At 38.9% G+C, this 15,114-nt stretch overlaps 1 protein-coding gene across 1 annotated transcript; it reads right to left on the bottom strand.

The window, feature by feature from the left end:
• Positions 1–290: 290 nt before the first annotated feature.
• RAB18 (RAB18, member RAS oncogene family) lies at positions 291–14,710 on the bottom strand. The gene is made up of 7 exons (XM_059841195.1): positions 14,555–14,710; positions 11,894–11,949; positions 6,708–6,769; positions 4,869–4,941; positions 3,233–3,351; positions 3,086–3,152; positions 291–1,556 (listed from the first exon to the last, which is right to left on the bottom strand). The coding sequence occupies exons 1-7, from the start codon at positions 14,620–14,622 to the stop codon at positions 1,378–1,380; spliced, it is 624 nt and encodes a 207-aa protein (XP_059697178.1). The 5' UTR covers positions 14,623–14,710; the 3' UTR covers positions 291–1,377.
• Between the last annotated feature and the right edge of the window lie 404 nt (positions 14,711–15,114).

A 15,114-nucleotide genomic window follows, 5' to 3' on the forward strand; every position in this document is an offset into this window, starting at 1 on the left:
GAAGAAAACGTATTTTAACAGAAGCAGCCAAGATCTGCTGCAAAACACAGATCATATGCTGACATATAGACAAAACCTTGCAGTAATAAAGATGCTGTCATTCACTATATCTACAAGAAACCGCCTAATAGTTCATTTACTGACTGCACTACAGTGATTATTTAAAAATCCTGCATAGCATCTTTGTCTTGTCCTTTAGAAACAATTTGTACGTGAGAAATGACCTTGTTTAACCACCTGTGCTAGAAAATATAGAACTCTGCAATAGAAACAAGTTAAAAAAAGTTGAATACTGTGGAAAAAAATTTATTTAAGTCTATACAAGTCTTCTGAAACAAACCATTGGCTTTGATACAGTAAATTCAAGTGAATACTCATTGCAATAGTATTTTTTCATACAGAGATCAAGAAGCCCTATAGCTTCCCATTTAGTGTTTGTGACAGAGGTTTTATTTCTGAATAAGTAGCTGCACAAAGCAGACGTGATAAGAGATCTCACAGTCACAGTGAGCTACAGTTGAGATAAACTTATATTACAAACATTTCAGAAAATTAGGAATCCATACTGAAGTGTGGCAAAATGATTCACAATGAAAGAACAATGACATCACTCAGACCCCTTGCCAATAATGAAGACTTTCTGCAACAAGTCTAAGAGTAGACCATCATAAAAACCTAGAGTGCAAGAGTACCACAAATTTAGTATATAAATATCACAGGATTAAAACTCCAGTTAAGCCATCAACTGAAGTGATGATTAAAAGGAAAACATGGCGTCTCCCAGCTTTGCAAAGGAAGCTTTCAAAGCATCTCTTCAAGAAAGTGCTGATGCCAACTAGGGCCTGTGCCAATTTGTGTTTTAGACTGCACTGCTGAAAGACAAAATTTTAGCAGATTTGTCTAAGAACTGTATAATCCTGCTGCTTTTAATACCTTAAAAAAAAGCATTTACTAGAAGAGATGAAATGTAACATTTATAGCTCATACTGTTTCCAAGATCTGTGCTCACTATATAGTTCTATAATTTCAACAGAATTTAAAAATAAGACAAAGAGCAGACAATGCAGTATTTGTTAGATGGATTTGTTTAGAATAGTTACACAATTAATGTATACAGTTGTAAAATTTTTAGTGCATTTGTTCTTGCACATTATTAATGCTACTTATAAAAACCTGAAGATTGCAAATTGGGCATGCTTACCATAACATTTTCAGACTGGGAAAGCTGCAGAACATTTTTTTCTACAAGTGTTCACGGCCATGATACAAAACAAATATGTGCAAACTGCAAGGTCCCTAAAAATAGCATTTAATGACTTTATGTACAGAAAGATGTAACTATCTGTTTAAATATGCAAAGAATAAGCTTCCCAAAGTTTATAACATAGAACAATATCCACCACAAGCTCCTCCTCCTCCATATCCTTCTTCCTTGTTTGATAACTTTACACCTCTGTTTTGGCTTTCACTTTCCCACAGTCCAGGAGTCTGAATGATTTTTTCAACAAGTTCCTCAAAGGCACACTGCACACCATCACATGTTTTAGCACTTGCCTCTGGAGAAGGGACACAAAAAGTCAAGTGTTAGCATAACTTCTGGTAACTTGTTTAATATTTCTCTTTCAATTAAGTTTGTACCTGCAACAGACTTAAAACTTCTACAACCTATTCCTAAAAACATAGCAGTGCCAAAATTGGCAGCTATGGGGATTTGTCAAAACACAGGTAGCACCTCAAAATATTTTTAATGAAAGAGCTTTCAAATCAAACCTCACCAGAACATACAGAGACAGCTACAGCTCAGCTTTATTTTCCTGTGGAAAGCACTCCAGTAGGAAAAATTTGGATTCTTGTCTGAAAAACCTGTTTGCTGTTCTGTATTTCAGTTCTGTACATTAATCATAATTGCAGTACCACAGACCATATGAATCAAGGATCCATACTGCAGGATTCTGGGTCAGTCTTCATGATAAAACTCATCTGATAAAAGCAGTAACAAATCTCATTCCTTTTGCAATTTGCAGAATTCTAGGTAATTTTACTTGGGATCCTTACTTTAACCAGGACTAAGAAATCTGCCTACAGGTTACATTATGAGAACAACAGACACCATCAGAAATTGTTCAAGCCTCACAAGGGCTTGCCCTGTTCATCTACGCAGCCATGCAGATACTTAGCATATGTAGCATGCATATATATATATATACATACACACACACATATATGCACACTTATAGTCTAATTTTCATTTTTGTTTTCATCTCCCATGCACTTAGTAGCTTGTGCCTCAATGTTGAACTTTTATTTCCACATTTGACGCTGTGGCTAAAAAGAAACATAGCAGGACACTAAAAAGATTTTAATCTTCAGTCAGAGAAGAAGAATGTAAGTCTAAGTACAAGACTGAATAAGTACAAATCAATGAACTGCTTTGCTACTGGAAAAATCCTGTAAAATAATCCCTTCTGATCCTTAGGTGAAACACATAATAAACATATGCATAAAGAGTCACTTCAACACCCATTTTTTAATTTAGCATTACATGGCTTTGCCTACAAGACCCATTTCATTTTGCAGCAAGATGAAACCAATATATTTGCTCCAGTCATAATTATGTCATTATTCAATCCCACCCAGCATTCATAAGTTAATTATATACCTACCTGTTTTTACATCCCAGTTCTAATACAGATCTCTCTCAGGTACCAGCCATTTTGCTATACTGAAGGCTGGCCACTAGCACCAGTTTTCCCTCTTTCATTTTGCTTCTGTTATTAATTTAGCAAGTCAGCTGGGGAAAGAAATCAGACAAAATCCCAAACACAAAACAGGTTTCATCACACTATGGAGAACCTGTACTCTGCCCTTCATCCTTATGAATTTCTAGATAATCAACCACAGCTAGAACAGGAGTCTGGACAGGCACTATTTAAAAAACAGGAATACCCATTATCTTTGTGCCCAGCACAGGTGAGAAATATAATTAATTGGACTGTATACATAAAGACTCTCAATCCTACAGAAGTGGTACTTTTCCTTACGTAACAAAAACCAAGAAAGATCTCTGCAAGTATCTATAACATACCTATGAACAACATGGAATGTTTTCTTGCAAATTTGAGGCCTTCGTTTCTGTCAACTTCACGGTTTTCCTATAATAAAACAAAGCATTAATATTCCTTATTAACAAAATACACCAGCAGATTACTTACTACAGTTGAATTTGGTTTACCTTATCAATCTTGTTTCCAACTAACATTTGCACTATGTCATTCCTTGTGCAGTAAGTTTCCAATTCATTTAACCAGTTATCCAGCTTGACAAAAGTATCTCTTCTTGTGACATCATAAACTGAAAGATATTAGTGATATTATTTCACAATATTTTTCCAAGAATTACAGCTTACATTACAAAAGTAGCAAAAATGATGGCTTTTTGAATCAGAAAACTGAAGGAGTTCTAAGGATTCAAATTTACCTTCTGTACGAACAACTGGAAAGAAAGCAGGACATCTCACAGCTCAAATCACTGATGCAGAACAACTCCAAGCTTCAGTCACCTACAGTTCTCAGACTAATATTGTCTGATATATCCTAGCTTACAGACTAGAGACTATCATTCTCCAAGGAATTCTACACTAGCTGATCCCTCATGTAGGATACCTAAAATCACTACACAGCAGCTATGCAAACAGGATGGCACGACCTTCAGTACTGAAGCTATGAAATTGGTTTTTTCCTTTGTTTTCACATCCCATGTGCAGATAGGCATAAACAGCTTCTTTAAATCAAATCTGTAACTTGGCTTGCATGAACAACCTTATTTTTTGGAAGACAGGTAACAAAGAAATAGTCAGGAGATATTGAATAAAAGTGGAGAGCAAATCTCAACAGCAGAACTCTCTATCTCCCAAACAGTGATTGTTTACAGCTTTCAACAGTAAGTAAGTGGCAGGTATAGTGCAATTAAGTGACTTGATACAACATGTTTTGACAGCACCCTCCTATACCAGGAACTCACAACTTGGGAAACCTACCAGGAGGTCACATGACACATGTTATTCCACATTAAACAATTTAACTAGACACAATAGCTTAGCAAGATGCTCTAAGTCAGAAACAACTTCAAGAATATTAAATGGACATCCCTGCCCTTGCTTTAGTCAGCTCCTCAGTCCTAGCAGTGGAGAAGCAGAACTTCAGAGCTCAGTGCCTAGCAAACATGCTTCCATACACCAAAAAAAAAAAAAAAAAAAAAAAAAAAAAAAAAAAAAGCACAAATGAGACTTCACCATGAAGCTGAAATATGGGTTTTGCCTGGGTTTCTCAAACACAGATTGGTGCTTTCTACATGTCCAGATGGTCTTTTCTAAGTGATTCTGACTGTGTAACATCCTATCAGTTGGGAAACAAATAGCAAAAAACCTCAGCCAGATTCCACATGGTTTATATTATTAATTTCATTAGGAAAAAAACAATGGGGAGAAGAAAAAGCTGTATCATACTGATACAGAGAGACTACACTGAGGAGATTTTTTTTTTTACTCTGCACTTAGTAAGCACAGGCAAAAATAAAAAGCAATAAATAAAACACAAATTCATGACACCACAAGGACAACAGTTCCAAGCTATCCTTTCAGATAGCAGTAGCTTTTATTCTCATGCAAAAATCAGAGGTTCTCAAGCTGGTTAGATTGACTACATGAGAAAGAAGTTGAGACACCAAGATGCTTTTATATGAGTTGTTCAACACAGATACAAAGATTTTAAATATCACTTAAATACTATATAAAGGCTATATGAGTTTGTGTAACTCCAATGCATGAGAAAACCACAAACATTTGAACAAGCATGCAAAGATATACTTACCTAGGATAACACCTTGTGCACCTCTGTAGTAACTGGGGGTTAATGTTCTGAACCGCTCCTGACCTGCAGTATCCTAATAAGCCATTCAAAAAGTTCCATTATTCACAATTTGAGCAGAATGCAGTTTAGCTTTCAGGTATTCTACTTCTGATGAACATACAGAGTAAGATTTAAACTATATTCCACTAGCAGATTAGCTGAGTTTATTCCATCCCCTGCTGTTTTACTACACATTAACTTTGAGATTTTATGTAGTCTGTCCCAGGAAATACCTTTGAACTACTAGACGTAGTACGTAACTGGATTACATAACAGTAAGATGGCCATTTCTGCTAAGACACTTGATCTGCAGCTAGTATTGCAGCAACCAGCAAGAAAGCAGCATAGCTGCAGTACTAACATTTTCTAACAAGCATCACAGCCCACGACAACAAAACCAGTTCCTTCACTTCAATCACTTGGTCCAATTAAATTTGATTGGGTATCTGGGTAAATGGACTAACATGCTATAACACAGCTGAAGCAGGAATAAGTCAGAGGTTTCTCTGGTTTTAAGCAAAGTTGGGTTTACATCCTAAAATTTAAAAGGTCAATAGTTCTGAAAAAAGCCCCAAAACCCACCAAAATTAGAACATTGTTTTCTTGCCAGAGATTAAGTTATAGTGCACACTCATTGAAGGCTTTATGCACAGAATATTTAAACAACTTTATTAATTTACCCAGGTTAGAAGTGACACATGAAACACTGTGGATTCCCTGACAAAGAACCTGGATAAGCAAACTAACCTTCAACATTCTACAAGCCACTCAGTCAACATGACACATCTGGTTTTGTGTCATGATGAACTTTCACAAGCTTTTCTTTTCCAGTTTTACTCAGGATTATTTCTTTCTGTTTACCAAAATGAAAGAGCAAAACAAGGAATGATAAGTTTGGGGTTTTTTTTATCAGTCTGGTTTTTCTCCTGTATGCATTCTTGATTTTCTGTCAAGCTATTGCATTTTGTCAAACCCATTTATTTCACTGATGACTACTATTGTAACTAAGACATAAGTCCTGTTTGTTAGTGAGGTATGAAGCACCCTCCAAGCTACAGAAACACTGCAATACACATTTCATGTTCTACTACTACTTCCCAAGGAAACAAAGGTCTGATATCTTACTTATATGAGAAACAGTTTTAATCTTGCTTGGTATAAGAAGACACAACTGGGTCTGACTATTCAAAAATGTGCTTCAAGTCACAGAAGTGTGGAGGCTGGTTTACACAATGGAGAATATTTTTTAAAAGCTTGAAGTACTGTTTCTTTACTTGCTGTAATGGAAGCTCTACTTTTAACTACAGCAGAAGTTGAACACACTAAAGCTTTGATTACACACACTGCCTCTCTCTTTGAAATGCTTCTGCTACAAATAAATCTGATATTGAGCCTATAAAAGTCTCTGTATGATGGCTATGAAGTTTAGACAAAAAACAGGTCTAAAGAAGTAACAGATGAGCACACAACTGTAATTCTTAACCTATTAATACACAACCTCAGCGTTAGAGGCAAAATTTTGTAAAGAAGTACGCCCTTCTACTGATTTAATACCATTTAGTTCCTCCTTTTCTCTACTTCTTTCCCAACCAGATCTTCAACTAGTACTGCAGAAGCTCACAGGCAGCAGAACTACTCCCTCAGCCAGCTGTCCCACAGTTCACTGCTGCAGTATTAACCTTCCACTTCTCCAAATCACCTTCACACTAACAGAAAAGGATTCTATACAAACTATACATTACAGAAAACCTAGCTAGTCCTAAAACAAAGTAACACATGAAGAACTTAGGAGAGACTTACCCATATTGCCAGTTTAGCCTTGTTTCCATCAACTGAAATAGTTTTCACCTTGAAGTCCACACCTAGAGGAAGAAAAATATTTGAGTTCTTCAAACATATTACAGTTATCTTTGAAAAAGACAATAAAGAGAAATGGAAAAAATAAAGTCAAACTCCAAAAAACCCCCAAGTTTTGACACGAGCAGGAAGAATAAGTTCCATTAGCTATTCTTGAACTTTGCTCAAAATCTAAGGTTTTCTTGCTGACATGCTTTTGCAAAAGCCTAAGGACCTTTTAAGCCATTGACTCAAAATATTTTATGGAAGTAAGTCAAATACTGTATCTCTTGTATTAAAGCATGTATTCAAGGACAAATTTTCAAGTTTGTAATTCAAATGGATTAACTTTCTATTTCTTACTCACAAACACTCTTCAGACAACAAGATAATGGTTCTGCTGGTCAGTCATCTACTCCAACACGTAACAATTCTCCCCCCTTCATGTGTCCTCCACCCCCAGGAACTAGCAGCCTATTAATTGCTAAAGAACAAGGTGCACAAAACTCAGGCCAAGAGAACAACATGTTAGTGACTGTAAATTTAAAGTATATACCGACACACATCTGTTTGAGAGGCTTACCAGAGTTAAGATGCATTATGCTTTAATTTAATCCTTAGGTTACTAATAGCAAGTAACTACCTAGAAATTTCAAGTATTTTGGAGTGACTTTCCCTTCTCACGATGCAGCAGCTCTAAAATGAAGTAGCAGTATGGAAAGCTGATAATTCTACAAGAACAACTTTCAAGTGCAACAGTAACCTTTTTGTACTTGGAATTACAATGTCAATCATCAGACTCCCTACCAGAAAAAGAATTAAACCATTCTGATACAAAATGAGCAGAGCCCTGGGATGAGTGCACTGCACTTATATTCCCAAATTCATGCAGATTACAAACAAATACAAACAGCTGCCAAAATACATTCAACTTGAAGTCACAAAGGATATATAGGATGATTAAGAAACTGCATATTATAAGCAGATGAAAACTTCAGCTGCACTGAACTTTAAAAGAGCTTTGTTTCAAAAAAGGTAAATACAATTTTTAATCCACTGTTTCACAGCTTCAGCTCACTGAAGTGCTCCCTGAAGTGTCAGGTGTTTTTCAGACAACATTCTGCACTGGAAGAAGCCCATACTCTCTTTCAAGCGAAGTTTTCCCAAAGTACATCAACTTTTGTAGTAACTGAACAGAACTGAAGTTTTTTCAGGTACTAGGACTCTTAGTCCCTAGCTCAGCAGTAATACAATACTCAATACCATGCACAAGAATGGTATTTTATTCTACAGTTATGTTCACAGAAAAGAACAGTCGTTATAAACTTAATTTTAAACACCAGTTCTTAGAACGCTACCTAGTTCACAGGAGACTGCTATGCTAGCAATTTGACTCAATTTAATCCTAGAGAACATTCTGTTCTGTCCTCTTTTCAGCACTCAGCAGTAACTTTCAGACTAACAGAATCTCTTTCTTCCACTGTAATTGCATGTTTCTTCCCCTGAACTCCAAAAATCCCCATCTGCAGTTAGGTCAGCATGTCCAACAGTTCACAGTGCATTCTTTTATCCATTAGTCTGGTACCAAAACCTGTAACTGCAGATATCACAAGTCTATTGGATATTTAACATGTCAAAATACATAATTTCAAGAAAGAAAGTTTCTTCCTTAAGACAAACATATTTTATGATTCTGAAGCCACAGTATCCTCCTTCCATTCAGTAAACAGATTCAGTATCTTGTGCCTGCACAGTTCAGCAATTTTCATTTAATGGAAATATACACCCTTATGTTAGCCCTCCTGGTGGTTTAAAATTCACTTTAAATTTTGCAAGACCAATGCAAGTAAAATAAGAAACTAAAATACTAACTGAACCCCACGCATTAAACTGACTGTTGAAAAGTATGAAAATGATCTAATAACACACCAAAATCCACCCTTTCAAGTGATTGAGGCAAGTCAAATAGAATTCTAACAAACAAAGAAGCTCAACACATATAAAAGCCAATTAACAAAAAGAAAACTTTTAAATACTTAGGTTTTTGGTTGCCTATCTGCTATAAGGAAAGACAAGTAGAAAAAACTTAGGGTTCAAGAAAATCTTGTCGAATTGAGCAAACAGGGTGCTTACATTTCCTAAAACCAAATGTGAAATAGAGACATGTTTGTGTGACAGGTATCAGTTCTGACCTTGCAAAAGTGATGTGTCTACCCCTGACAGCAGAAAGCTGACAGTGCTTTCCACCATGCCTTGGATGGCAGCCAGAAACAAGACAGCACTACTAGAGCATACTCCTGTGTGTTAACACCTCCTGCCTCAGCACTACACACTAACATACTACAGACTTACAATCTACAAGAAGCAGCTCTGATACTGCTCTCACATTCAGGCCAGTAATGCTATGCTGTATTTACAGGAAGTGCATAATTAGCTACAGTGTAGTATTTGTGTTGTAGGTAAGTGAAAAGTTGGACAGCTTAGGAGTTTGAGGACTCCAAATGCAAAGAAAGTTATAAAGTTAAGAGACATCAGATCTGTGCAATACATCACTTCATTTGCAAAATAGGGATTGTACTGAACACTTATCTAGAATCTCTCATACAAAGAGCAAGTAAGTGAGGACAAGCATGAGCAGTAAGGACAACAGAAAGTACTGGGGTACAAGTAGTCTGGTAAGACCCATGTGATGAAGCCCAACAAACAAGCCAGCCTCAAGAGAATACAAGGACAGGTAATCTGCCAGGTTAAATACAACATGTTTAATCCAACTGAAGCTACTAAAGCTAAACTATTTGCCAAAAGCAGCTTATTCTTCAAAGAATATCACAGGATTTTTACTAAGTTCTGAAGAATAACCCACATGAAAAAATAATTTAAGGTTTTCTTTTAAATTGTACCCAAGAGGTCTGAGCAATCTATGAAGGTTAAGATGTCTCAACAGGTCATCACAAGGGACCAGTTGTACTAATGTCAGGGCTTTCCTCAGTATTGTGGGTTTGTATGCAGTTCTTGCTATATCTTAAAGAAAACCAAACCAAAAAAAGTTCTCCTCACTTTCTAATCCAAATTAAAAAAATATATAGCCACATTAGCCAGTTCAGCAGTCAGTATGCAGATGACATTGAAAGAAGACATTATTTATAGTCCATTCATTTTGAAAAAGCATCATACTCTTCAGTTTCAACAGGAAAGGCTTTAAAACCTCTTCTGTCCCCCAACTCTCAAGACAACATAGTAAGTTTAATTAGCACAAAAAGAACTCCAAGACTCACAAAGTGTTTTGACATTTCACCATCTTGTAAGTACCTGAAATTGGCATCTAGGGTCTGTCTTCATGCAGCAGAATAGTTACCTCTAAGAACTCATTCCAACTGCTTTACCTACACAAATCATGCCCTGAATTTAAAGCCAACTTTTTGCTTCTTAGAAATACATTCACCAGAAAAGTGGCATTGGCACTGGATAGTAGTTTAAAAAGAAAAACAAGAAAACAAATAAGAACCCAGACTCTGTCATCTTCCAGTTAAGCTGACAAAAAAATGGATCTGCTATCCCCTAGGAGCCCCACACACCATGCTGTAGGACTTGCACAGCTGGGGTCACAGTAGCTCTACTGCACAGCATTACCTCAAACATCAACTGGTTGGGCCTAACAGGGTGATCTACACCAGCATTTGCTCAGTCTCTAGAAACTGACTTTTCCTGCCAAATGATCACATTCATTCCAGATTAGTATATTTCAGAACTCAAACTCTATCTGAAGTAATGCTTACATTGAGCACTCTTCCTTCTTTTCCACACCAGGAATGCAACAGAGTAGGTAGGACCTGCCAGGAACACACCTTGAACTGTTGCTATTTAACAATCAGTGATTAGCTACCACACATGCTGGTTTGCATGTTTACAAACCTGAAGAAGAATTACTTCAGGAAATATTTCCTTAGTTTCACAAATGATGCCAGTTTCTGACACAGATACAAACAGCAGAATGGAAAGAAAAAGAAACTCCACCATTAAAAACAAACAAAAAACGTCCAAACGATAAAGATCCCCACTCAGAGACTGAGCTACTCTTTTATCCAAAACATCATGAAAGCCAAAGTAACTATTCTGCACTAACTGCTGGCTCACATGGTTGGCATATCAAGAAAGTAACAGGACCTGAAGTATATACAGTGCCAAAACTATTATGTTAGAATCCAAGATTGCCATCTTCACCACCTGATCTATTTCATTCCTGGTTCCTTCCACGCTATCCTCCCTCATGAACTGAGGTGCGGCTACTTGCACAACTTCATTTTTTATAAGCAATGGAATGAACAAAAATAGGCCACATTCCTCCCCTTGGCTTCTCAGTGCTTTATATGAAATAGTACTCCTGAATTTTATTAATGTTAATGAAAAAAAAGTTCAATTTATTTAATTCTTAAAAAATTAGACAGAGCTGGTTTTGCTTGCCAACAGCTGAACTCAAAAGAAAAAATTCTATATAAGCTCTTAGACAGAAATCTTCCTACAGAGAAAGTAAAAAATGCAACTAAAATGATGGTGTGAAAAAGTATCTCTATTTTCCATAATTTCAGTTATTACTTAGGCACAGAGTTGCATCACACTCCTAAAACTTCCATTCTGCATCCTTTGAGAACCAATCCGCTTAGGGTATCCTGCATTCTGGGTCACTCTCCCGCAGCACAGCTGACCCATGCTGGTAGGTATAATACCAGCACAGCAATGACACGTCACTGCCTATTTCCCCAGCAGCTCTAGATTCTTGGCTCTCTTCCACTTTTCTCAGGAGTCTAGCTGCCAAGGAACTGATTGCTAAGCAGAAGAAAAAAAAGCCACATTGTAATTTCCCCTCTACAAAGGAAAAGGAGATGCCGGCAGAGCCCAGGGCAGTAGTATTGTTAGAAGTTGGAAGAGTTAACACTACCTGCTACAGAGTCTGAAGATAGCTACCAAGTATCATATTACATAGACACAAGGCCTGGACACCAATATTATTAGTCAAAAACCTGACAGTTATTTTGCAGAGATAAATCAGCAGGAGAGTAGTAGTTCTTACAGGACTGTATGTTAGACAAGTCTGAACAAACCACACTAAAAATGTTTTCAGTTTTTCTAAGGCAGTATCAGCACATACTTACCAATTGTTGCTGCAAGTTCTGGGTCAAATGTATCATCTGTGAACCGCAGCAGAAGGCTGATAAGGAAAAAAGAGAAAAAAGAGATACTACTATTGCAGCATACCCATACCTTGCTGAAAGCCTATAAATTACAAGTCTGAAAGGAATAGCAGATCACATAGCTAAATAAACTCACATCTGATTTTTTTTTTTTGGTAGGAGAGACTCTATAGAAAGAAGAAAAGATCATGGAAAGAATAGAGCAGACATGCTCTGCTACCTGACCCCTTACCTCTGCACATACTACCAAGAATGTCTCTTCGAAAACAAAGTAGCATGCAAGCTGTCAAATCAGTTGCCTGAACAGTCATGTGATCTGCTTTGCAAAGCATTTTACTTCAACCTTATTCTATTTTTCTTCTCCCAGAATTCAGCACAAAAGTAGTATTTTTTGTTTTGTTTCAATATTGCTTCACACAGTATTTCTGAAAGCTTGAGAAATAAATTCCAAGTCAGCTTTTCATCCCAGAAATAAGGCTCACAGGGGAACAGCAAGGACAACACCCATGAGAAATAAAGACACAGAAGCTGAAGAGTTGAAATAGCTCCCCAACATTTTATGATTTTGTATTTCTTTGTATTAACAACTCATGCACACAACATTTCCCCTATTATCATAAATGTGTTTGCTACCAATAGAAAAAGTTACAACTAAGATTAAACAGCACATCACACCATAGCAATGCAGGGTCCCTTAAAAAGTGCCCATAATGCCTCTGGTGTCAAATGTAAATATTTCTGTGAAAGACAAAGATTCTGAACATGCAGTGCCTAAAATCAACAGTCTTATGCATCTGTGGCAAGTGCATGTGGTAGGCAGCTGTTTGCTATGACCACGGCTTCTACTCATTGCCAGGATGGAGAAACAAAACAAAGCCTTATTTACTTTTTGGTCTTCCCCACCACCCTGTTCTTTTCTCCTCTTTTTGCATGTGAATTTAGAAGTCAAGTGCATTTTAGCATTTGGACACAGTCCTGCATTGACAAAAACAGTGACCACTGAAATTCCTTTATTTCAATTAGAATGAGTGACAACTCCAAGTTAATCACAGACCAACCTTTTTTATCACCTTACTCCAGAAGCCCAAAACCAAAAGGTAGCTTTACTTATTAAAGAATAATTAAAATAATAATAATTTTTCTTAAAATCACAGCACAGAGGTTTTTACCAGTACTTTCAGATAGTTCTATAAGGATGCTATTTAAGAGCAGCTATTTTTAGTTACAACCAATACTAGTTTCATTCAGAAGAGAGAAATTAAGGAACCCTTATACTGCTACTAGAATAAAACCATCATCTCACCAGTCTTGCATGCCTAGTCCAGCCAACTTCTACCTTTATTTCATATGTAGCTATCATCTTCTACAAAGCATAGCACACTCACAGGGACCATGTTTAAGACAGCATTTGTTCAGAAGTCAGGACTCCAACCACTTAGTCCACCTTGCTAATACCTGCTTAGCATCTGACCTTTCCTAGTCAATCAACAGGTAAGAGACATAAATTTAGGAATAATTCAATATAAAGTTCCTGTACCTGAATAGCTCCATTGTTATCATTTAAAGCATTTTTATTTCTTCCACATAATGCCTCTTTTAGCAAGCCTTCTGAAGTAAAGAAACATGTATACAAATAGGTATATAAAACCACTGTGTGTTTTATCTGCCCCAGGAAAAATTCTTCACTATTGCCAGTCATATGTGAGGTGACATCAACTAGAAGAAATTTGCTCAGGTCACGTCTGTCACCAGGGGCCTATTGTACTAATTATCAATTCAGTAGCTAACTCAAACGAGTAACTGACAGATTTTTAACAAATATAGGCGTCTTTTTTTCCCCTAATTAGCAACTTGTATGTAATTTGGGGTCATGGCAGGGGACATATATTATTGCCACAAAAATATCAAATATAAAATTACCGGTGTGGTATATTCCCAGACGCCCTCCTGCAAAATATGTTACTATCAAAAAAAAAAAGTTAAAAAAAACCCCACACAAATAAAATCCCAACTCTTCAGCGTTGCTATCTACAGCTTCGCCAAAGCCATGAATACAGCAGGGAGGAAGAAATCAACTTTAATGTACTTGATAAAGCCTATAATTAGCAAAAAAACCTGTGTTAGAACTACTATGCTGAGTCCCCGTGCTCCCCCTCACACACCCAATGCTGGGTCACTTGTGACTCTGCATATACGTATTATGGACTAGACGTTAACCCCAAAGCGCTGTGGAGCTGTACAAGGGCACCTATCTCCCCACGACGCAACGCTGCCCCGGGCACAGGGCGGCCCGGTGACCCTGGGCAGCCCGACAGAAGTCCCGCTTCCTCGGCTGGCAGCTGAGCCTGGCAGACACCAGCTCGGGGCCGGCGGCTGCGGGAGCGCGGAGGACGAGAAGGAAGAGGAGAAAAAGGAGGAGATGGAAGAGGAGAAAGAGGAGGAGGAGGAGAGGGTGGGGGGGAACCTCTCGCCCGCCGGAGAGCTGGCCGGGAAGGGAGCTCCCCCCGCGGGCCCGGCCCTGCGGGACGCAGGCCGCGCCCAGGCAGTATTGTCCGACAAGAGGCCTAGGCCGGAGCCGGCCGGCCAGGAGAGGCTGTGGAAGGCTGGCGGGCGCCCCCTCACCTGGACTTGCCGACGCCGCTCTCGCCGATGATGAGGATCTTCAGGGTGGTCAGCACGTCCTCGTCCATCCCGGCAGCGCCCCCAGACCGGCCCCGACCGCCCGACGCTCCGTGCGCAGCTGCGGCGGCGGAGCTGCGCCTGCGCGGAGCCGCCCGCGGTTTGTTTACAGCGGGCGGGCCGGGCCGGGCGGTGCGCGCATGCGTGGGGGGAGCTGCGCGGCCGGGCCGTGACCTGAGGGGAGGGGGTGGGGGTGGCGTGGGGGCTCGGCGGGGTTTGAAGCTGGTGACGCTGTCAGAATCCGGGGCCGTGGGGAGAAAAGAGACCAAATAAAATGGCAGCGGGTTATTAGACATTGGAATGGGCTGCCCGGGGAGGTAGTGGAGTCCCCGCCCCTGAGGTGTTTAAGGAAGGAGTGGACGTGGCATGCAGCGCTGCGGTGTGGTTGACGAGCTGGTGACCGGTCACCGGCTGGACTCGATGAGCTCAGAGGTCTTTTCCAGCCTCCCTGATTCTGCCATTGCTTGCGCCGCACGAAGGCAGGTGGCCAGAGCCCGCTGCGG

This window comes from Haemorhous mexicanus, chromosome 1 (genome assembly GCF_027477595.1).
Source record: "Haemorhous mexicanus isolate bHaeMex1 chromosome 1, bHaeMex1.pri, whole genome shotgun sequence".
In the NCBI taxonomy this organism is placed as follows: domain Eukaryota; kingdom Metazoa; phylum Chordata; class Aves; order Passeriformes; family Fringillidae; genus Haemorhous; species Haemorhous mexicanus.

Bases quoted from the DNA above. Each gene is read 5' to 3' on its own strand.
- RAB18 (XM_059841195.1), bottom strand. From the start codon at position 14,622: ATGGACGAGGACGTGCTGACCACCCTGAAGATCCTCATCATCGGCGAG. The intron at 6,770-11,893 runs GTAAGTATGTGC...TTCTTCCTCTAG, and splicing joins AGAACTTGCAGCAACAATTG to GTGTGGACTTCAAGGTGAAA. The intron at 3,153-3,232 runs GTAAACCAAATT...GTTTTATTATAG, and splicing joins TTGGAAACAAGATTGATAAG to GAAAACCGTGAAGTTGACAG.